This window comes from Stigmatopora argus, chromosome 8 (assembly GCF_051989625.1).
Source record: "Stigmatopora argus isolate UIUO_Sarg chromosome 8, RoL_Sarg_1.0, whole genome shotgun sequence".
Lineage (NCBI taxonomy): Eukaryota > Metazoa > Chordata > Actinopteri > Syngnathiformes > Syngnathidae > Stigmatopora > Stigmatopora argus.
Genome location: NC_135394.1, coordinates 1,922,925 through 1,945,595, shown reverse-complemented (window position 1 = coordinate 1,945,595; position 22,671 = coordinate 1,922,925). Strand labels below are relative to the sequence as shown.

At 40.9% G+C, this 22,671-nt stretch overlaps 2 protein-coding genes across 3 annotated transcripts; both read right to left on the bottom strand.

Moving 5' to 3' along the window:
• Window positions 1-1,313: 1,313 nt before the first annotated feature.
• henmt1 (HEN methyltransferase 1) lies at window positions 1,314-7,823 on the bottom strand. Its single transcript, XM_077608263.1, has 9 exons — window positions 7,655-7,823; window positions 7,374-7,486; window positions 5,559-5,693; window positions 5,288-5,470; window positions 4,405-4,591; window positions 4,220-4,337; window positions 3,258-3,366; window positions 1,663-1,820; window positions 1,314-1,513 (listed from the first exon to the last, which is right to left on the bottom strand). The coding sequence occupies exons 1-9, from the start codon at window positions 7,736-7,738 to the stop codon at window positions 1,428-1,430; spliced, it is 1,173 nt and encodes a 390-aa protein (XP_077464389.1). The 5' UTR covers window positions 7,739-7,823; the 3' UTR covers window positions 1,314-1,427.
• Window positions 7,824-12,901: 5,078 nt separating this feature from the next.
• fndc7b (fibronectin type III domain containing 7b) lies at window positions 12,902-20,523 on the bottom strand. Of its 2 annotated transcripts, none has more exons than XM_077607367.1 (12): window positions 19,851-20,523; window positions 19,150-19,266; window positions 18,943-19,084; window positions 18,582-18,845; window positions 16,902-17,071; window positions 16,311-16,571; window positions 15,924-16,175; window positions 14,953-15,213; window positions 14,615-14,881; window positions 13,893-14,153; window positions 13,551-13,811; window positions 12,902-13,446 (listed from the first exon to the last, which is right to left on the bottom strand). In XM_077607367.1, the coding sequence occupies exons 5-12, from the start codon at window positions 17,017-17,019 to the stop codon at window positions 13,241-13,243; spliced, it is 1,887 nt and encodes a 628-aa protein (XP_077463493.1). In that variant the 5' UTR covers window positions 17,020-17,071; window positions 18,582-18,845; window positions 18,943-19,084; window positions 19,150-19,266; window positions 19,851-20,523; the 3' UTR covers window positions 12,902-13,240. The 2 variants fall into 2 exon arrangements, with proteins under 2 accessions (XP_077463493.1, XP_077463494.1); XM_077607368.1 differs by having other exon boundaries at window positions 12,902-13,291.
• Window positions 20,524-22,671: the final 2,148 nt, after the last annotated feature.

The following is a 22,671-nucleotide window of genomic DNA, read 5'->3' as shown; positions in this document are numbered from 1 at the left end:
ACTTTTAGCCAGAGTTTTTAAAAGGAACTTATCTATGGTTGTTTGCGTTCGTCTCCACTTCAAAATATTACAAAAATTACGCACACAAATGTCCTCACGACAGGATGACGCACGACCACTTGCCAACTTGTCCGGGTGCTCCTCTCGTATTGGTGAGCCAGCTCTGTCACTCGTACACCGCTCTCATGTTTTTTGATTATTTCATGCTTAATATCGATTGTCATCATACGCCTTTTCTTCGCACTACCGTTCATTGCACCTGCTTGCTTTGAACCCATAGTTTTTCCCCCTGCACTGACAAATGCAAAAAAACATGAAAAAAAATGCAATGCTCCGCCTAGTGCTCATAGATAGGAAGGGAAATGTGCGTCTCGGCCACCTGGCTGTCTCATATGCTCGTATCTCAAAATTTGTCTCGTATCTCAAGGCAAATATTTGCTCAAAATTTCACTCGTATCTCAAATTTGACATATGTTGGGGCACTCGTATGTCAAAGTATTATTGTATCTCAAAAATTGTCTTGTATCTCAAGGCAAATATTTGCTCTTACTCGTATCTCAAATTTCCCATATGTTGGGGCACACGTATGTTACGGTATTATTGTAGTTGATTTTATATTTTTCTTTATGTACGTGTTTGTTCAGTGTTCAGCATGATTTAAATGTCATGGTGAAAATTCCGACATATCACTGTTTGATATAGTGTCTTTTTTTGCTACGTTGTGGTACGTATGTACGTTGTTTAGGAAACATTTTCTCAACTCTCTAGATGGTGTTTAATATGATTTTAGTGAAGCTAAATACTTGATTGGAGTCTCATATACTTATATATATATATATATATATATATATATATATATATATATTTATATATGTATATTTATATATGTATGTATATATGCATGCATATATGCATGTATATATGCATGTATATATGCATGTATGTATGCATGCATATGTATATGTGTATATATACACATACATACATAACATACATTATATACATTATATATATACATACATAAATATAAATAATATAAATAGATATATATTACCTGTGTAACACAGGTAAAGTGACACGGGTAACTAACATGTTGTTAAAAACATGGTTGCTTCCTCTCTTCTGTGAAGCTGTTGTCTATATCCAAGTGCTACTTGTATTTTACTGTAAAGTGATGTACTGCGCTATATAATACCTTAATCCAGTGGTCCCTGTTTCCCCTTAAGATATTTTGGCTTCCTTAAACTGTGCTGGATCCCAATGATGTGTACCTTACACTGTTGAATAAAACTGAATAAAGATACTCAACCACATATGCTAGATTCTTTTAATTATCTTTTTACTTTACATGCAGTAAATCTTCCCAAATCGAATCATTAGATCTACCCACTTCCTGAAACCAGATTCCCGGTCCACTTTAGTGAACGTTAACCATCTGTTTCCCAGTTTTTCTCCTCTACATGGCAGGGCTCTGCGTACCAGCTGTCCATTAGATCATTGGGATCCTCATCTCCTAATTTGAAACACACAATTCTGTTAGTGGTGTAAGCACTACAAGTACTGTTTCATTTTAAATGGATATTTTTTTAAGTAGGAGTTCCCATTTTGAATTGTTGACATGTTCATTACAATTAAAAGCTGACAAAACAAATAAAATGGTACCTTGTTCCTGAATGCAGACAACTACAGCAGAGTGCAGCGAATTCATTTTAATTTTGGGGTCATGTGTTATAAGCTGTATCAAATTTGTCAGACTGCCACTCATTTCATTTAACTTAGGGCAGCAATTCCACAGCAAGTCCAAGGGAACAGACACATGCCTGAGGCAGAGATAAATAAAATGCAACAATATTTCATGCTTAATATCAATTTTCATCATACGCCTTTTCTTCGCACTACCCTTCATTGCACAACAATATATATTTTTGTAAACAAGTAATAAACAAAAAGGCAGACAATAGATATCAACCTACACAGGCAACATCAAACAGTTCAGCTTTAACATATTAGTAGGCTGTTTTTTTTATTTCAATTATTCAATATCTGTGTTTAGCTGGCAACCAGTTCAGGATGAAACTCACCTCTTGTCTATAGTTACCTGGGATAGGCTCCAGCACCCCTGCCACCCTTTTGAGGATAAGTAGTACAGACGCTCCCCTACTTACGAACGAGTTACGTTCCGAGCGATTGTTCGTAAGGTGAATTTTTTCGTAAGTTGCTTCAGTGCTATATTTTGTATTATAATTTATGTTTAAGGCCTATATAAGTATATTGAAGGTTTATATAAGTGCATTTGTATCTTTAAGGCGTGTATAAGTAACCTGCATTGGTTTATACTGAATTTTTTTTTTTTTTTTTAATGGAGAGAATGTACAGTACTGTATACATACTACGTATGTTAGAGAGAGAGAGAGATTTACTAGAAACTGGCTGAAAGAAGCGATCTAACGACGATTGCACGGTTTTCTTCTTTTTTTCATCATAAATGATGCGGTAGCACTGTATGGCATCATTCAATTGATTTGCAATCTTTGTGCAACGTTCAATATTTGGGTCTTGCTGCTCGAAGAGTGTGATGGCTTTATCTATGAGCGAAAACCCCTCGGCCAAGAGTTTCGTCTCGAATTTCTTCATGGGGACAGGCGTTTCTTCCTCCTCCTCCTCGACACGTTGCTGAGCCTCCAACTCTATGAGGTCTTGGTTACTCACTTTCGTTTCAAATGAAATGACTTGCCTCTTCCTTGCACTACCACCCTCACTAGAAGCCTTTAGCTTTTCACCAACCATATTGAATAATGGATGCACGAGATATTTAATGATAAAAATGAAAAAAGTTTTTTGCGCACTGGAGATACGTTCACGCACTTTCGCACTGCAACGAACTGGGCAGAGGAAGGTGGATGCTGGGTGAGCTCTCACAGAGCCAGGCGTTGGTATTAGCGGCGGAAAGAAGCACTACTCGGAAAAAGGTGCGCAATACAAAATCTAACTTACAGCAACTCTTTCCGAACATTTTTCGACATAGGCCATATGCGCAGACATGTTCGTATGTACCGTTGTTCGTAACTCGAATGTTCGTAAGTAGGGGAACATCTGTATAGTAGATGAATGAATTATCAATATTTCATTAAAGCAGATCTGATTTAACATCTATCTGTGACCATTCATTAAAGAGAATGAAATGAATTTGAGTAATTAACACCTCCCTGAGTGTGCCAATCAAAACCTCATGCTTTGTCCGTAATTAGGATACTCGCCTGTGTAATGGGTGACACTCCAGTTCTTGAGCTTTTGTCCAAGAAATCTCTCTGTACTTGCATCCTCCTTCGGCATCATTCTCCACAGGAGTGTTGTCTTCGTGTTCCGCTTAGTTTGATTCATATAAAAATAAAACAGAAATGAAGATGTATGTATGCTACTTATTGCGATCAACCCAGCAGAAAAAATAGCCTTCTTGCGTATTCCAAGCATTACGGTACATCCATTGTCGATGCCTGGGCCAAAGTGCAGGCGAGCACCGTAGTTTGAGCTTTCGTCAAAGCTGGAATGACTATTACGAAACCCCACAGCGACAACTCCGACTATGACAATGAGGTGGAACCCAGCATTGTTGGTGAACTCGCCCACTTGGCTGAACTCTTTATGTCGGATAGAGAAGATGAGGACTTGGACAGATTTGTAGATGTTTGAATATTTTGACTTATATTTTCGCGAATACACATTACGTCAATAAAACTAAATCAAACTCAGTTTTGCTCCCGTTGCCTTTTTTAAAACATATGCTAGCATTCATGCTAACGCGTGTGTCATGATAGCACAACCATTGCAGCACGTCCTATGAAACGAAGCGCCTTTTGTATTGACAAAAAATGGAAAATACACCCGCAACGGAGCGCCGTTTCAGGCGGTGCGTTCTATAGGTGTCAAAATACGGTAGTATGGTATATAGTTATAATAGGGGTGATCCTACTTCGCGGTTTTTCAATTATCGCGGCCATGTCTGATCAAATAATTCGCGAAAAACGAGGGAGGGATCAGTGTATTTAACAAAAACTGGTGGTTACCTTGCCACAAACAATAAGTACAATATACACACTTCTGCCTCCTATATAAGGTTTAAATTCTTTGAGAATGCTCTGAATTAAAAAAAACTAAAGGATGTGGTTAAGACATAAATCTGTCTGTCTTCAGTCAGGCCAACTTGGTAACTATTTCTTACCTTCCCATTTTTCCTGCCATTCTTTTGTGAGGTTTGCAGCCCAATACAGCAACTCACTAATCAGCATTTTCCGCAAGATGTTGTTGTCACAAAGGCTGGGATAGGTTACACAATAGATCTAGTAATAAAAAAAATCATTTCCATTAGTTGAAAAATTGATTCAAGAGATTTTCACCCTTCTTTACCAGCTTGTATGGAAAATTAACTTCTGCGTTGTCACCATGAATTTGACCATCTCTGTTGGTCGTCTCCAGCTTGTGAAACACACCAATCTGGGTGCAGAAGCCAATATGGTCCTCTTGACCCGGAGGAGCTTTTCCCACACCAGTGAACTCTGCCATATAGCCAAACACTAAACATACATTCTGAGACCTGAAAAGAAATGCCCATTTGACCATAAATCCGGGGTTTATTGTGCATTCAAACAAATGCAGCTCACAATCAAGACGACAAGATTCATCCCTGAATGATTTTTTTTATTAAATGTCATTGCCCTTTCTGTCATTGTAAAATAATTTTAAAGGATAATAAATTGTGTGGGCAGCCTGGGGGACAAGTGGTTAGCGCATTGGCCTCACAGTTCTGAGAGTGAGGGTTCAATCCCAGGTTTACATGTGCTCCCTGGACTTGCGTGGGTTTTCTCCGGGTACTCCAGTTTCCTCCCACATCCTGAAAACAGGCTGGTTGGACACTCTAAATTGCCCCTAGTTATGAGTGAGAGCGTGAATGGCTGTCCACCTCCTGGTGCCCTGTGATTGGCTGGCCACCAATTCAGGGTGTCCCATGCCTGGTTCACGTAGTTGGCTGGGATAAGCTCCAGCAACCCCCACTACCCTTGTGAGAATAACTGGTCTGGAAAATGAATGAATGAATAAATTATGTAAAATCTCCCAAGTGTTGGTTAATTAAAAATCATTATGTCCAGAATTCTTGACATTTTTGTTTTTAAAGCAGTGTTTCAGATTGTAGAAAAGAACAGTGGGAAAAGTTATCTTTAGTCACATTTTAAATTCTGTCAGCCTCAGTCAAAACCATTCATATGTAGATGAATGTATTAAACATACAAACCATGATTGAAACTCCATTCTGGTCCACTCAAATTTGTGGTCAGTGTGTCTGAAACCAAGCATTCCAGGGAAAAGCGGGTTGAACTCAGAATTTGGGGTACTGATGATCACTGTTTGTGGAGCCATGTAACCAAAGACCACTTTTGAAAACTGATCCAAATCATTTATAGGGAGGTGCTCTATGCTGTAGACATCCATGGATTGGAAGAGAAAATAAGAGATACATTAGAATTGACATTTTGTTGAAGAAAAATAGATAAAGGATAACTTACAGCTCTATACAGGTGATCAAGTCAAATCCTCTGACGCGATCATCTTTTTGTGTGACTGAGCCCTGGTAAAGCTGGAGGCACAGTTGATTAGATGGTGGCTGCAAATAGTCAGTAGATAAGGGAGCCAGTCTGTGCCTGCGGAAAATCACATCTTTGGCATCTCAAAAACGGTATTCTGCTAGATTTTGATACCTATCGGAAATTGCTACTTTGCGGTTTTGCCACTTTTTCTCAAGATCTCAAACATTGGTGATTAGAACGCTCAACACGACTTATTTGTTAAGGTGTAAGGGAACATAAAAAAATGCTCCCAGTGAGAAGATTAAAAATGCATCCAAATAATGCTCCCAGTGAGAAGATTAAAAATACATCCAAATTAGCTGGAACTAAAAATCGAATACGAGGACGAACACAATGATTGGATTGGATTCCATAACTTCATTCATCCCGTATTCGGGAAATTTCATTGTGACAGTAGCAAGAAAAGGCATAGTTATAAGTTAGACAGTACAGTCAAAGGCCGCAGAACAACAAAGCAAAAGCAAAAAGCACAAAGTACAAAGAAAATCAAAGTCAATGGGATCATTAAGAATCACCAAAATTAGACAGCCTCAACGCAGCCTTAGCATGATTAGATGGTGACATTTATGATGAAAGCCACCTGATGGTGTAGGCCAGGGGTAGGGAACCTATGGCTCGGGAGCCATATGTGGCTCTTCTGATGGGTGCATGTGGCTCTTCGCTAACCCGTGAGGTAAAATATGTAGTATTCAAAACGCTGGTAAAATTACCCCCTAAAAATCCATTTTAAATAAGGTTCAATTTCAGGTCTGGACCTACCTGTTGGGAGTTAGCGTGGGTTTTTTCTTGGTATTCCGGTTTCCTCCCACATCTCCAAAATATGCATGGTTGGCTAGTTGAACAACAACTCTAAATTTCCCCCTGGGAGTGAGCGCAAATGATTTTCTCTTTGTGCCTGCCCTGTGATTGGCTGGCCACCAATTTAAGGTGTCCCTGCTTGGTGCCTGTTGTTAGCTGGGATTGGCTGACAGACCCCCTTCCTGCAACCCTTGTGAGTGTAACCGATTCAGAAAATGAATTAATTAATGAAAAGGGAGACTGCTCATTATGGCTATAGCAGGCAGCCAAAATAATAAACGTGTAATTTTATCTTTTAATCAGGGAAAAATTATAAGGAAGAAAAATAAGCAGAAATGCCAAAAGGGACATTTGTTTAAAAAAAAAAAAAAACTTAAATGACTCCGAAATACAAGATAAAAAAATAAATAAATAAAAAACCCTCAAAATAAATTAATTAGAAAAATACATTCATTCATTTCATGAACCATTTTCTCCTCACAAGGGTCACGGGGGATCCTGAAGCCTATCCCAGCTTTGGCCCAAACACACCGGTGGACTGACCTCGAATCAAACCCAAGACCCCAGAACTGCGAGGTTGACGCACTAACCACTCATACACCATCCTTAGAAAAAGTGACATTAAAAACAAAATAAATTAAAAAGCCAATTAAATAAATTATTCAGACAGAATTAAAAAAAATAAAAATAACCACTATGATAAATTATTCAGACAGTGTTAAAATAAAATAAAAACAACCTAAAAAATATATTAATTATTTTTTTAAGCGAATGCAATACGCATTCGTACAACTATGATGTGCTCATCAGTTATTTCTTACGAGTATGCAGAGATTATGTATTAATACTGTCTTCATTGTTTTGTTTTAATGAAAATTACACATGACAAAGACAGAAGGCGCCAAGCAATATTTCGTTGTTAGGCTGCACACTTACGTCCGTTTTTTCAGTTTGGCAACATTGAGGTCAACTCCGACCAACAATTCAATTTGACGGTGGAACCTGAGCTTTTGAAGAAGGCTGCACTCGCCGCAGCCCAAGTCGGCCACCTAAAAAAATATGCGACGTCTTTCAGGGTCAATAAATATAGATTAGGTTTAGGTTGATCGTCATATTTAAGGCAAAATTAGGATGATATCCAACAGGCACGAAAGTTTGCGACTTCATTACGACCAGGTGCTCGATCAGCTCGCCAAAACAAATATACTATGTCGTACCTTTTTGGGGTTAGTCTTTCTGATAAAATCGATGACAAAGTTATGTCTCTGGGTGTGAAGAGAAGGTTTAAACAACGGATTCATTTTTTCCCACCGTTTTATGGCTGGAAGTACAACTGCTTGCTTGCTTACTCACGGAGTTAGTAATTGATAATTGCACGCCTTAACGCCAGAGGGTGCTGTTGGCCCTTGGGAGACTTTATTTGGTTACAATGTAATCGTAAACAAAACCGATTTCATTACCGTAATCTAATGTATGGATTCGTTTCATTATTTTAATATGTTGTTCACTTTTTTTTATCTTGTACATGGCAAATTGAAAAAAGTGGAATAAATACTTTGCTGAGAAATATTAATATTTTTAACTGAACCACATGGACAAAAATGACTATTAGATCAACCAATTTACATCTCATCTCATTTTCCGAACCACTCTATCCTCACTAGGGTCGCGGGGGGTGCTGGAGCCTATCCCAGCTGACTTTGGCCCAGATGCGGGGGACACCCTGAATTCGTGGCCAGCCAATTGCAGGGCACAAGGAGACAGACAACCATTCATGTTCCCACCCATAACTAGGGGCAATTTAGAGTGTCCAATCAGTCTACCATGCATGTTTTTGGAATGTGGGATGACATTGGAGTACCAGTAGAAAACCCACGCAGGCCCAGGGAGAACATGCAAACTCCACACAAGTGGACCAACCTGGATCAGGGACTCCCATAATGAGGCCGACACGCTATCCACTCACCCACCGAGCCACCCCAATTTACATGACATAAAACAAAATCCAATGAGCAAAAACTGGTCCAAAATATTTACAATATGACCTTAGAATTTTGGAAAATAAAGTAAACAAATAAAAATAAAGATGCACATCTGTTAATTAATCATGAATGAGGCACAGACTAGCATTTTTTGTTTGTTTTCATTTACAGAGACATTTTAACTTCAATCAATAATCATTTTAAATTTTGGGTTGAATTTAGAAATTTTGTTTTGTTGAAAATTTTCAGAACATAAAGTAGGTTCATTCATTTACTGTACCTATGATCCTCACAAGGGTCGTGGAGGGGGCTGGAGCCTATCCCAGCTAACTATGGGCACCGGGCCTGAATTGGTGATCAGCCAATCGCAGGGCACAAGGAGACAGCTCACACTCATACATAGGGCTAAATTAGAGTGTTCAACGAGCCCTGCATGTTTTTGGGATGTGTGAGGAAACCGGAGTACCTGGAAAAAAAACACGAAATCCCAGGGAGATCATCCAAACACCACATAGGAAGGTCCAGACCAGGGCTCGAATCCTCGATCTCAGAACTGTGAGGCCGAGACACGCTAACCAAATATTTATTCACCTTTGGATTCAAATACACAAATGTTTTCCCTTCTATTATGATATTTTGTTCAAATGATATACTTCTCAAATTCAATCCAAAATGTAGCAATAATGGGTAACCATAAAACAAATGACATATTTTCAGAATCAGTTTCACAAAAACGACATTTGTTGTCAAATTAGGTTACTTTGAGTGTAAAAATGCCCCATGTGCCCAGTCAATAGTGTCAATGAAGTCCCTACCTTTGAGATTATACTGCAGCAAAACAATTGCCAGTGTGAAGCAAATGTCAATCTCCGATGAGGATGAGATTCGTATCCATGTGTGCATAGCACAATGGATTAGCAGTCCACCACCTTAACCACTCGGTCACCTCATCAATATTTAGCTGAGGAAATCAGATTACTTTGATTTTAAAAATACCCCATGTGCCCAGTCGATAGTGGCAGTGAAGTCCCTCCCTACCTTTGAGATTATACTGTAGCAAAACATTTGCCAGTGTGTAGCAAATGTCTAACTGCGATGAGGAAGAAATTTGAACCCATGTGTGCAGAGCACAATGGATTAGCAGTCCATCACTTTAACCCCTCGGTCACCTCAGCAATGTTTACCAATGGATATCAGGTTACTTTGAGTGTAAAAATGCCCCATTTACCCAGTGAGAATTCTCAGTGAACTCCCTTCCTATGAGATTCTACTGCAGCAAAACATGTGCCAGTGTGTAGTAGATGTCTTTTTCCAATAAGAATGGGATTTGAACCCATGTGTGCACCCATGATTAGCAGTCCATCACCTTAACCACTCGGTCACCTCATCAATACATATCTGTAGAAATCAGGTTAGTACTCTGAGTGTAAAAATGCCGCATGTACCCCGTCAATTGTGTCAGTAAAATCACTACCTATGAGATTACACTGCAGCAAAACGTTTGCCAGTGTGGAGCAAATGTCTTATTCCAATGAGGATGGGATTCAAACCCATGCGTGCAGAGCACAATGGATTAGCAGTCCATCACCTTAACTACTCAGTCACGTCATCAATAGTTAGCTATGGAAATCAGGTTACTTTGAGTGTAAAAATGCCCCATATGCCCAGTCAAGTTTAAGTGAAGTCCCTACCTGTGAGATTATACTGCAGCAAAATATTTGCCAGTGTGTAGCAGATCTCAAATACCAATGAGATAGGGATTTGAAACCTTCACCTTAACCACTCGGTCACCTCATCAATACTTACCTATGGAAATCAGGTTACTTTGAGTGTAAAAATGTTGCATGTACTGGGTCAACATTGCCACTGAAGTACCTACCTATGAGATTATACTGCAGCAAAACACCATCAAAATTTACTGCTGGAAATCAGGTTACTTTGAGTGTAAAGATACCCCGGTACCTGGTGAGTATTTTCTGTGAAGTACTGTAACTGTGAGATTATACCTCAGCAAAACATTTGACAATGCGCAGTAAATGTCAGAAGAAGGGATGGGATTGAAGCCATGCGTGCAGAGCACAATGAATTAGCAGTTTATCATTTTAGCCAACCGGTCACTTCATCACTATTAACCTTTTGGAAGTCAGTTACTCTCGAGTGTAAAATTGAGCCAACTTTGCCAGTACGTAAGCAGCAATTGTAAGAGATTGCGTAGCACTTGCAATAACATTGGATTTAAACTCAAGAATATAGAACGCAATGTAAAAGTCTGTGCATCAAGAGAAGATGATGAAAGAAGAGTCTTTGACTCGCAGATCATCCTAGAGAAGTTCAGAGAGTACCCACCCAAAACCTTGAAGAAACTGGGTACTGTTATGAATAATGTTATAAAAATTAACTTATACGTTTGAGCCATATTCAAATTCATTCACCATGAACTACGTGGCTGTCTATATTTGATCATCGGTTTGTGTAGCCTGGTCACAGCAATGTGTGACCACAGTATGAGTCACTGGTGTTTGCATTATAAACAATTGTTTCTGTGTTCTGACAGTTGTAAAAGCTGTTCAAAGAGAAACAAACATTGTAAAATATTTTCCTTATCTCTCCAAATGTCCTGTTCTTATAATTCAAAGAGAAGTGTTATATATATATAACAGTGGCGGGCCGTCAGGGCCTTCAAGGCCTTCTCTGCTGGCCTAAGAAATATCTGAATCATATTATATTTTGTCCATCAATACTTATTATTCCAAATGGTCTGTTAGCTTCCTTTCATTGCTTTCCCCCCTGGTTGCACTGCTTCCAGATGTGTGTTTTCATATTGAAGCATTTAACCAATCACATTTCAGCCATTATTTGTTGCCAGATCAGATCTGCCTCAAAGCCTTCACAATCAGTTCTTGCGGGCTCTGCTACATTAAACTAGACTGTTGCTTTTAACCAATCAGATTTCGAGTTGGCAACCCCACAATGATTTTTCATAGGCGTTAGCATTTTGCTGGCTGGGACATGTCATTGCTTTCACAAACTATGATTGGCTAGTAGGCGGGCCAAAGCAGTACCCGAGGCAGCCGAGATCGCAAACTCCACCCACAATGGCCGACAGAAGCAAAAAAAAATGGATTCTGTTTTCTCACAAAGCTATTTTCCAGACGGACTTTTCCAGAAAAAAATGGACATCATTAAGAAAGGGCGGTCAACTCCGAAGCTAGCAAGCCTGTTACAGCCGGGAAAATGGTGTGCGGCATTTTCAGCGCGCTAACTTGGCTCCACAAGCAAATAGTATATTGTTGTGTTGATTTAAAGCTATTTTCAAAACGGACTATGCCAGAAATATGACAGGACAGGCTTGACTTTCATCATTAGCTTCGATGGCGATAGGAAAGAAGGAAGAAAGAAAGGAGGATGGATATTGTGTAAAAAGGATTTTTGGTGAGTAAAATATGGCTATATTCCTAAATAATATTTCAATTGTGGGCCAAGTTCTGATATCTGAAAAGCTCCAATGTTTGTATTTAAGGTCCAGTGTTTGTATTTAAGCTCCAGTGTTTGTATTTAATCACAAAATGCTGCTAGGAAGTGGATTTTACCCCAGTTAAATTTTTGGCGTTTCACCATTGACGTCGATCGCTGTCTTTTCCCGGGAAAAATCACCCCCCTGGCCTGGTTGTAATGTCTCAAAAGCTCCAGTATTTGTATTCAATCAATGAATGATACTAGGAAGTGGATTTTACCTAATTTTAGTGCATTTTTTGTCATTTCACGTATGGACGTATCGACGTTCATCGCTGTCTTTTTACCGGGGAAATTATACTCCGGGCCCAGTTCTGATGTCTAAAAAGCTCCAGTATTTGTATTTAATCAATAAATGCTGTTTTTGGCTGGATTTTACCCCATTTTCGGGCAATGTTTGCCCGTACGCCATTGACGTTCCTCGCTGTCTTTTCCCGGGAAAATCACCCCCTGGACTGGTTTTAATGTCTGAAAAGCTCCAGTATTTGTATTTAATCATGAAATGCTGCTAGGAAGTGGATTTTACCCCATTTTTGTGCATTAATTTATTGATTATTTTTATGTGTTGCAGCTGTAGCTGCAGTAGAGGTTTTATAGCCATAAAATAGTTTTTGAGGGTTGGATTGATACGTTGAAGGCGCTACCAGAAAATGCACCACCCGCCACTGCTTCTAAGATACCAGATTAGTGGAATGGTTTTCTCTTATGGGTTGGAACGAAAACCTGCACCACTGTGGCCATTTCTGTAAGTAATTGCCCAGGTCTGCATTAAACAGATGCATTTATCATTATACAGCAGATTTGTGAACGCTACACTATGTCAAACTATACTATATACCTGTTGTCACATTGGTTTGAGCATGTTCTCTGCCAGAACAGTAAGAGCGTAGTCCTTGCCGCACAACAACTGCCTCAGCTCACAATAATTCAGGGCAATCAATCAATCAATCAATTTATTGGCAAGAAAAAGCACAAGGCTAAGGGCCATGTAACAAAGAACAAGAAATGTGCAACAAAACGCGGTGTAGTCACTGGTTCACGGCCAAAACGTCATCCAGAGCCCTCTTGAACTGGGCGACCGTCGGCTTCTCGACCACACTCTGCGGAAGCCGGTTCCAAGGACCGGCGATGCGCACTGAAAAAGCAGCCTTCCGCCGATTCAACCGGAACCTGCGAGGATACAGCTTCCACGGATGACCCCTCAGACCACGATCAGGTGCGGGCGTGAAGAAGAGGTCGCGGGGCATGTTGTAGATACCGTGGAGGATGTTGTATGCCAGTTTCAGGTCCCCTCGCAGACGCCGAGCCTCAAGGGTCGGCAGGTTGAGTCGCTGGCATCTTTCCTCGTAGGACATTAAGCTGAAGTACAAGGGCAGAAGTACATGTGTCATTATGCCCACTGGCCTCAGCCAGTACAGTGTAATATTGAGCTCCAGAGCTATGTTTCCACATAACTGTCGCCACCCCAGAAATGCAGTCGAAGGAAACTTCAACACTGGAAGGCTCACAGGGTGCTGGAGATGAATGTAGAGGAATCAGTAATTCAACTTTTCTCCAAATTTTCTATCTTTTGTTAGTCAGCTTTTGAAAATTGAAAAGATAAAAACCGAACATTTACCACTTGTCACGGAGATCTCAGTGCTTTCATAGCTGTTACACTGGTTGTTCTGAGCCATCACACTTAGCACATATGTTTTAGCACACTCTAGGCCTGAGAACTGGCAACTTTGCTCCGACGTCAAGCAGGTCGAAGTGAAATTTCCCTCACCGGTCATTGTCGAACCATAAAAGAGTGCACCAGCAGCTGGATCCCAGGAAGTATGCACCGTGTTAGAAGAACACTCGATGGCGCTTTGGACATTAAGAGGAACACAGGGTACTGAGAAAATACAGAAAGAGGGGACACTATGTAAAAATTGACACAAGTGAACCCTAAAGACCAAATCACTCTGAGTCTCACCGGAGCTGATTGTCTCTAAAAGACTACTCGGTCCTTCACAAGTGCTGCTAAATGCTGTGACTGTCATCTCATATTGCTTCCCGCGCCGTAAGTTAGCCATTGAACACTGGGAAGTCTCTGTGACGCACTTGAGTTCTGTATCATCTTCAGCGAGGGCCCTTATACTGTAGTTTAAGGGCATTAACCCAGGTATCCAGCTGATGGTCAACATTTTGGTGCTGTAGTTGAAGGCGCTGACAACATTCTGCACAATACATGGAGCTAAGACAAGCAAAGAGTTATACACAATATTTCAAATGTAAGAAATTGAATTTTTTTTCACCCCATAGTAAATTATACCTAAAAGATACAGCATTCGAGTATGACCACCAAATTGTCCAGGCACTGTTTACAGCATTTATAAAGTATATCATCTCTTTGTCTGGATATTTGAGGAAAGAGAAAGGGCTTCTTAGGAATAATTAATAATAATGTTAATGACCCAAAGAAGTGAAACCCACATAACAGATGAATTTCACAAAAAGCTAATAATTACTTAATATCGTTATTGTGACCTGCAGCATGAGACTGGAAAATATGGGAACCTTTTGACACTAGAAGAAGACAGTGAATAGGGCACTACAAAAGAGAAGCCTGAGGACAGACTCATGGGTGACGAGTTTAAATAACATGATCACAAATTTGTAACTATTTGAAAGACAATCGCAAAATAATTAACCCACCAGTTTCATGGATGACCGGATCGCTCTCAGGACTTTGGCAGTCGCCATCTGTGGCTGACACAGTGAAACTGTACTCCTTTCCACAGAGCAAATCTTCCAAATGACAAACATTTCCTATTGTTTCACAAAACACGGTGTGCCCATCAGTACTATTGGCCTTGCCGGTATAGGATATTGCATTAGGGCTGCTGTTCCAGCTCAACATGGCAATGTTGCTAGTACAAATGATTGAGACAGTCAGGTTGGAAAGGGGGCATGGTGCTGCAACTACATTTAGAAATACATTAATATACAGAAAAAAAAAACATCAAATGTATAGCATCTTTGTGTTTCTTTACCTGTCTGTACCCCAACACCTGAACTTTCATTGCTAAAGCAGTGTTCATTGCCAGCAGACACTGCTATGCTGTATACCTGACTACACTTCAGATCTTTCAGCCTGCAACTTGTTTTATTGGAAGCACAGAGTAGCTGATGACCATCTTTATCTGTTGCAGCCACCTCGTAGTACAACGCGCCCCGGCTTGCTTGCCATGACACCTCAACGTAACTGTGGCCGCACATACTCATAGCCGCCACATTTGTTGGTACACAGGGTGCTGTGGGAAAGGTAAACATAACATGCTGAGGGTTTATATTTTGAGTGCTCACATTTATAATGACGTGTAATGTTCGTGTAAAGGAAAACGTGCAGTTAACATTTTGTTTCAAATATATATTTATTTTTAGTTACCAAAATATTGAGAAAATGGTCAGTTTTCTGATAGCTCATACATCAATAATCATGTTTTTAAGAAGCGATAAAAAGAAAAGATATTTTTCCAATAATCTCTAAAACGTATTAAACTACACCCGTTTCTTTACGACATTTTAAATGTATCTGTCAGGATTTTATTTCATATTATTATACATTTGCTTTATACGGTCCTCGAGAGCCGCTGTGCGTGCAGGTTTTGTTCCAACAGACCCAACACAGACAGTTTAACCAACACCGTACTGAGATCCACTGATTGTATATCCAACATACCAGATTGGTGGAAAGGTTTCCTCTTATGGGTTGGAACGAAAACCTGCACCCGCTCCGGCCCTTTGTGGAATTATTTGCCCACCCCTGCTCTAGACTGTTCGCCAGTCAGCAGTAGGGCACACAGAGAGACAAACAACCATCTACTCTGAGAATCATAATGCCACCAGCGGGAATAGAGTCCGCTCCTGCACGCACTGTAGTCAGGCGGCATTCATACATTTATTTGGTCAGACTGGTGAAAAAAAACGGAGGAAGGGAAAAAAGTGTCAAATGCTCACTTACCTTTCCATTCAGTTATGACGGAGGGATGACTGACACAGTTGTCTGTAAAAGACCTCACTATAAGTGAGTAGTCTTGCCCGCACTCCATTGAACTGATACTCAGCTCAGCTTCAGTGTTGTTATGAGTCATTTGTGTATTATTGTACGAGAGCACGGCAATGTAACTGTTCGCTCCATTTGAGCCATTCCAACCAATAGTAAGCACTTGTGACTGACAGTCGAAATGAGATTCCATCTGGGGCCCACAATGGACTGAGACAGAAAAGCAGGAAAAACAAATGCACTTGTGTGAATAAATGGAAAGCCCATTTGACAAAATGTACTTTTTCAAACAATGGGAACATTTCATCGAAATATGATGATGTGTGCTGTCGAGTGAAATCCCACCAGATTCCATGTAAATGGGTTGAGAAGGCGTGCTGGGGCAGATACTATCATGGTGGGAGACGGTGACGGTGTAGAGTTGTCCACATTTTAGATTTAGTACTCTGCAGGCGGTTGCAGTTGAACTGCAGCTCAAAAGTCTGTCTTCGTCATCGACTATCGTTGCGGTGTACGAGTTAATTTCTGGCTGGCCATCCCATGAGATGAGAGCCTCATTGGCTTCACAATCCAAAGAGGCACTGACATTATTTGGGGGGCAAGCAGCTGAAAAAACAAAGTTGGGACATTTTTCCTTTAATGAAACACAAATGCCTGTCTATATCTGTTGTCTAAAGTCTAAATTGTGAATGTGTACAGGGGAGCAAAAATTATTTTGTCAGCCAGGACTGTGCAAGATCCCTCATTTAAATCAATGACCTTTAAACCAACAAATTGATTTTCTGCATTTTTTTTCAGTTCAGTTAAAGTCTATGATTGATGAAAATTGCAAACCAATAAAGCATTGTTTTGAGAGAGAGAAGTTGCACTATTGGTTCTTGACTAAATATTTTTTTCCTTCTTGTACCATTTAGTTAAAAAGTAGTCTAAAAACACCTGTCTCAATGGTGATCATCTCGCTCTTGGTGCTGTTGCACTTAAAGTTGGAGCCAGCTACATATGTGGTATAATTTGTACTGCACTTCAAGCCAGAGATCGTACAAGTTAAATCCATTGTGTTACATTTGTGAACAAGGCCGCTGTCACGTTATGCGGCGTGCATGGACCTAGATGAGAAATGTATAAGTAGAACAGTATATAAGTGGTGTGTAATTTGTTTACACTCAATGTTGCCAATTCATTCATTCATTTTCTGTCATACCTGTCACATATATACATATGTCATACATTAACACATTTCATTGATAGTTCTTTAAACAGTAAACAGTATTTTAAAAAGTTTACTGTATATATAAACTATAGGTGAAACATGAAGTAAGAGTAAGTATTTTAAAACTGAAATCTCAATTTACTTGTACACATAAACACGGTGGGGCGGCCCATCGGCCCAGGGGTACTCGGCCGTTTGGTCGCCGGAGTTTTGGTCGCCGGACGTTTGGTCGCCCGGAAGGTTATTGATAATTACCATTTAAAATTGTTGCTCAAATTCCCTAAATACAAACTGCGAATTATTATTTAGTCATACTTAATGCCCTATTAATTATTGGGCTAAAGAAAAGCTCAAAATTCCCCGTACTTTTATTGTGTTTTGTTGGAAAACTTGTTAAGACTCTGACTGACGTCCCTTCCTAAGGGGACAACTCATGTACATACAAACTCTTATACACTCACACGTCTGCTCAGTGAAACTGCTCAGGGCCATTGTTGGCTTTCATTGATGCGTAGACCATGTTGTTTTACCTTGTTTTGTCGCCGGACTTTTGGTCGCCGGACGTTTGGTCGCCGGACGTTTGGTCGCCGGTAGTTAGGGTCCGGGCGACCAAACGTCCGCGACCAAACGTCCGGCGACCAAACGTCCGGCGACCAAACGTCCGGCGACCAAACGTCCGGCAACCAAAAGTCCGGCAACCAAACGTCCGATTACGGGCCTATGTGGGTCTTCCTGTGTGGAGTTTCCATGTTCTCCCTTGGCTTGCATGGGATTTCTCCAGGTACTCCAGTTTCCTCCCACATTCCCAAAACATGGATGGGAGGCTGGTTGAACATTCTAAATTGCACCAAGGTATGAGTGTGAGCATGAACGGTTGTCCGTCTCCTCGTGTCCTGCGATTGGCTGGCCACCAATTAAGTGTGTTCCTTGCCCAAAGTTAGTTGGGATAGGGTGCAGCTCCCCCCGCAATTGTTGTGAGGAGGATAAGCGGTTCAGAAAATGAATGAATGAAAACATAAAAACAGTGGACTGAAATAATATTATATCTGGGTGATAGTTTTGCTGCATTATACGAAGATCTTTACAAAGTTCCGTGCACGTTCCTGAGAACAACCCCTTACACTGTGGTGCAGATTAGCAGTATGTGCTTTTAGTTTGTTGGCTTTTGAGCCAAGCTAAGAGCTGTTCCACTATAACTAGCTGGTCTAGTGCATAAATTCAATTCTTGTGGGGCCAGTCCGAAACTTTCATTCCTTTTTGAAGGATATTTAATACAGTGTTGAGGATTTTTAGACCACAATTCCCTCTCCAAAAGTGGAATACAGTATCACCCAAAAATATCTGCGTAAGTTGTGTTCTTTTGCTATGATTGGCCCACAATGCATGTGACAAATAAACTGCCTGACCTGTCTCAGCAACAGGTCCAAGCCTTCTGGGACTAGCACATTCATCATCAAAAGCTGTGATGAAGATGTTCAAGTACTCTCCACATGGCACACTCTCTATTGCACAGCTGTTAGAAAGCGTGCTGCAATTGTAGTAGCTGTGTCCCTTATTGCCGAAAGCTTCCACTGTGTAACGCAGTGCACCCTCGGCAAGGTCCCACTTGCTGACCAGGGGGTTTGAGTTGCAATCAGCTGAAGTTTGCAGATTTTGTGGTATACAAGGTGCTAGTGACAAGCAAATGGGTTCAATGGTGAACTTATTCTCAATATTTTGCATGACATTTTTATTCAATTGATTGGGATTTGCATTGTAGTAGAATACCTGAGCGAATATCAACTGTTGAGCTTGATTGGCTCTTGCACTGCCCTGATATAGAGTAAACTGTGAAGTAGTACTGTCTCCCACAGATAGTATTTGTGAAATAACATGAGTTATCCACAGTTAGGCATTCTTGAACTACTCCCTGAAAAAAAAATCTATTATTTTCATGAAACTGTAATTTCTATGAACATATATAGAATAATGTACCTTAGTCTACTGCTCTGGCCATGTAATGATCGGTGCTGTTTGTATGTTCCCAGGAAAAGATGATAACTTCACTGGAACAATCTCGTAACAATTCCAAGTGCTTAGGAGGGCCGGGGCCTTAAAAGAGACAAAATATGGCAATAAAGACACACATTCAAACATAAAACACAATGTGATAAAGATGGTGAAACACAATGATGGACCCGGTTTTAAGAGGAGACACCTAGCGACGCACGCAAATATGCAAATGTGGACTTGGGAACCAGGTGAATGAGCATTCCCAAAGGACCTGTTGTTTTGATCAATATCCCACACACCAAATACCGCACAGGGTGGATAACTTAAATTGTTTTGAATGGTATCTTAGAACTTGAAATTCTGGCAACGTAAATGTAGATGTTTTTTAAGACCAAAATACCAACTCCAAGAACAGAGCAACATGCATGTTGATATTATTTATTCATGCTTTCACAAGCATTTATTACTAATATAGTACTCTGATTTCAAATATGTTTTAGTATTTGTATTATTGGTAATTCAGCTGGATCAAAAACTACTTCTGGCTCCCAAAACAAGAGTGACATGAGATAAAAGGATTATGAAAGGTGGAACAAAGTGTTTTTTTTGCGTGACCACAGGGTGAAAGCCCAGAAGGGAGAATAGCTTATCAAGTTGGTAAAAAAATGTTGCTTAGTCCTTACCATTTAACAAACGCATTCAAAATGTTCAATGGCACAGGAGAGATGGCTCATTTATATGATGACTGTTTTCAAGCCATACAACCTGTTAGGTTTAAACACCAGACATTTGTATCACCAATCTGAAAAAAGGAAAACACAGAGAATTGAGTCAATTTTATTTGCAATGAGAGGGTCGGGGACTGCTCAGTCGCAATCCTCCGACACACTGAGGATGTCTCCGCTCCCTTGTCTCTTATTGTGTTTTGGGAGTGTCCTAGTTACAGGCCAAGTTGTCCAAGTTTCAAGCTGATCAAAGGAAAGAGGGGGTTGTCTCCCAGTTGCAAAAGGGTCTTTGTTGCATGACCACATGTTCTTTCAAGGTAACACTTTTACATTCTCTTTCCCCTTCTCCCGTAATCTTCACACGATAGTTCAAACAGGCGCCTGACCCCTGGAGCAGTTCCTCTTTGTTGAATAAGGTGAAACTTCCTCCAGGCCTCAGGACACCCCAAATTTTATGAGCAAGCATTTTGACACTAACCCAGAAGCAGGATAACTTATTTTCAATAGTTCCAACATTTCCCTCCTGTTTATCCGGATTCTGCTATAAAATATCATCACCCACGACCTCTTCTTTTCAGATTTTCGAATCATAGGATCACCAAAATAACAGAAAAACGTTACACTCAAAAGTCAATGCCATAGTCTTTAGGGTCTGGGAACAGGTCAGGCAGTCCCATGAACTGCGTTTCCTCATCATCCCCAGACTCGTCATCGTCATCGTCCCATGGTTCGCCCTCAGATGTGAATAAGGCATACATTTCTGATTTGACTAGTTCTATGGCTTTTGTTATTAATCTTTGACAGAACGCACGAATACAGGGAATGTAACTACATCCACAAGTTGTGAGAATGGCAGCAAAAACAGCGATTGACATTAGAACTGATACAACCAACTGTTTGTATCTGCCAAAGATGCTACCAAATTTGTCCCACATTGAGGTGTCGATTCCAGAATGTTCCTTCATCTTGCTGTTGAGGGATCGAAGGCCCTCCAGGGCCTTGGTTAAGCTCCCATCAGCTGCTGTGTTGTTCGGGATGAACGTGCAGCATTGGTCGCCAAGGGTGAAGCACACGCCACCTTTCTCTGCCAGGAGCATGTCAACAGCAATCCTGTTCTGGAAGGCCATCAAGGAGGTAGCCGACAACTGTTCATGGATGGCTGCAAACCCTTCTTCCGTCCTGTTCTGGAGTCGTGCAATTTGGTCAGCGAGCTTATACTCATCTGGTACACCTCGGGGGACCCCGATGCTGTCGATGTAGGTTGGGTCCCCATCAATGTTCCCTCTAATTTTTTGTTGGTCTGAGCAGAAAGACAACCTCCCTGAGCGCACTGAGTACCAGTGTGAGCGACATCATCAGTACTCGGATGATTCGCCTAAAGACGTTTCGCCGACGGACGTTTGACAGAGGGGCAGGTCGCCGAATGGACGTTCCGCCGAACGTTCATTCGGCCGAACGGAGGTTTCGCCGAAACGGGATTCGCGCGCTCGCCCCGCCCCCGGATCGTGTGTGTACAAGTTTTTCAACCTCGGCCCGCGGGCCATATACGGCCCGTTAGGATTTTTAATCCGGCCCGCCGCCGGTGTTGTCCAAATTATAGTAAAAATCAATATTAGTCTACCATCAATGGCAATCCGGGAATAAGCACTCTTGGGCGGGCAGATGTAGCAGAACCGAGCCGGTAAAATCACAGGAATCAGGTCAAATCCATCCTAAAACAGCATTTAATGATTAAATACAAATACTGGAGCTCTTTGGACATTAGAACCAAGCCCAGGGAAGTGAATTCCTCGGTAAAATGTCGCGATGATATCGCGATGGAGGCTAAAACACGTCCATAGACGTCCATTCGCCAAACGGCTCAAAATGCTCTCAAATTCGGTCAAATCCAGCTGAAAACAGCGTTTAATGATTAAATACAAATACTAGTATTTGTATTTAATCATTAAACTAACAAATACTAGTATTTGTATTTAATCATTAAACGCTGTTTGAACGAACGTTCATTCGGCGACCTGTCCGTCTGTCAAACGTCCGTCGGCGAAACGTCTTTAGGCGAATCATACGGTCACGACATCATCATTGCTCGCTATGGGCACACCAGTATCACACCTGCCACAAGCAGGTGCATGTCAATGTTCCCTCTAATTTTTCATGTAAAACATGCTGTAAAACACGAAAAACATGAGTGGACAGAGCTACTGCCACTGGCTGCCGCTTAAACGGCGCCATCATGGGGAAAGGGGTAAAAAGAGAAGACGAGAGTAGTGCGCAATTGCGCACACGCGCACCTTAGAGGGAACATTGGTCCCCATCGCCCCATCCAAGAGCGGACCGCTTGGCTCTGCCATTCCAGTGCTGAGGCAGGACGTTTCCTGCTGCAGTGACCAACTCAGGAGCAGACATCTTTGTTATGGAGACAAGCAGAAGCAGTGACACAGATGCACAATAGCCAGTAGTGTTGAATGGCAACCTGTCGTACAATCTATTATCACCACACCACCACCAGATGTCGCTACGAGCTACCGGTTTGAACGTAATATCAACCGTCACCACTTGTTAACATTGTATACTATTACCGTAATTACTCGAATATAACACGCAGGTTTTTGCAAAATAATTAATTCCAATAGTTGGGGGTGCGTGTTATAATCAAAAACTATTTTTTTTTTTTTTTTTTTTTTTGTGTCTTGTTACATGGCCCTTAGCCTGGTGCTTTTTCTTGCCAAATAAATTGAATTGAAATTGAATTGAATAAAATAAATTACAAATTTTCGAT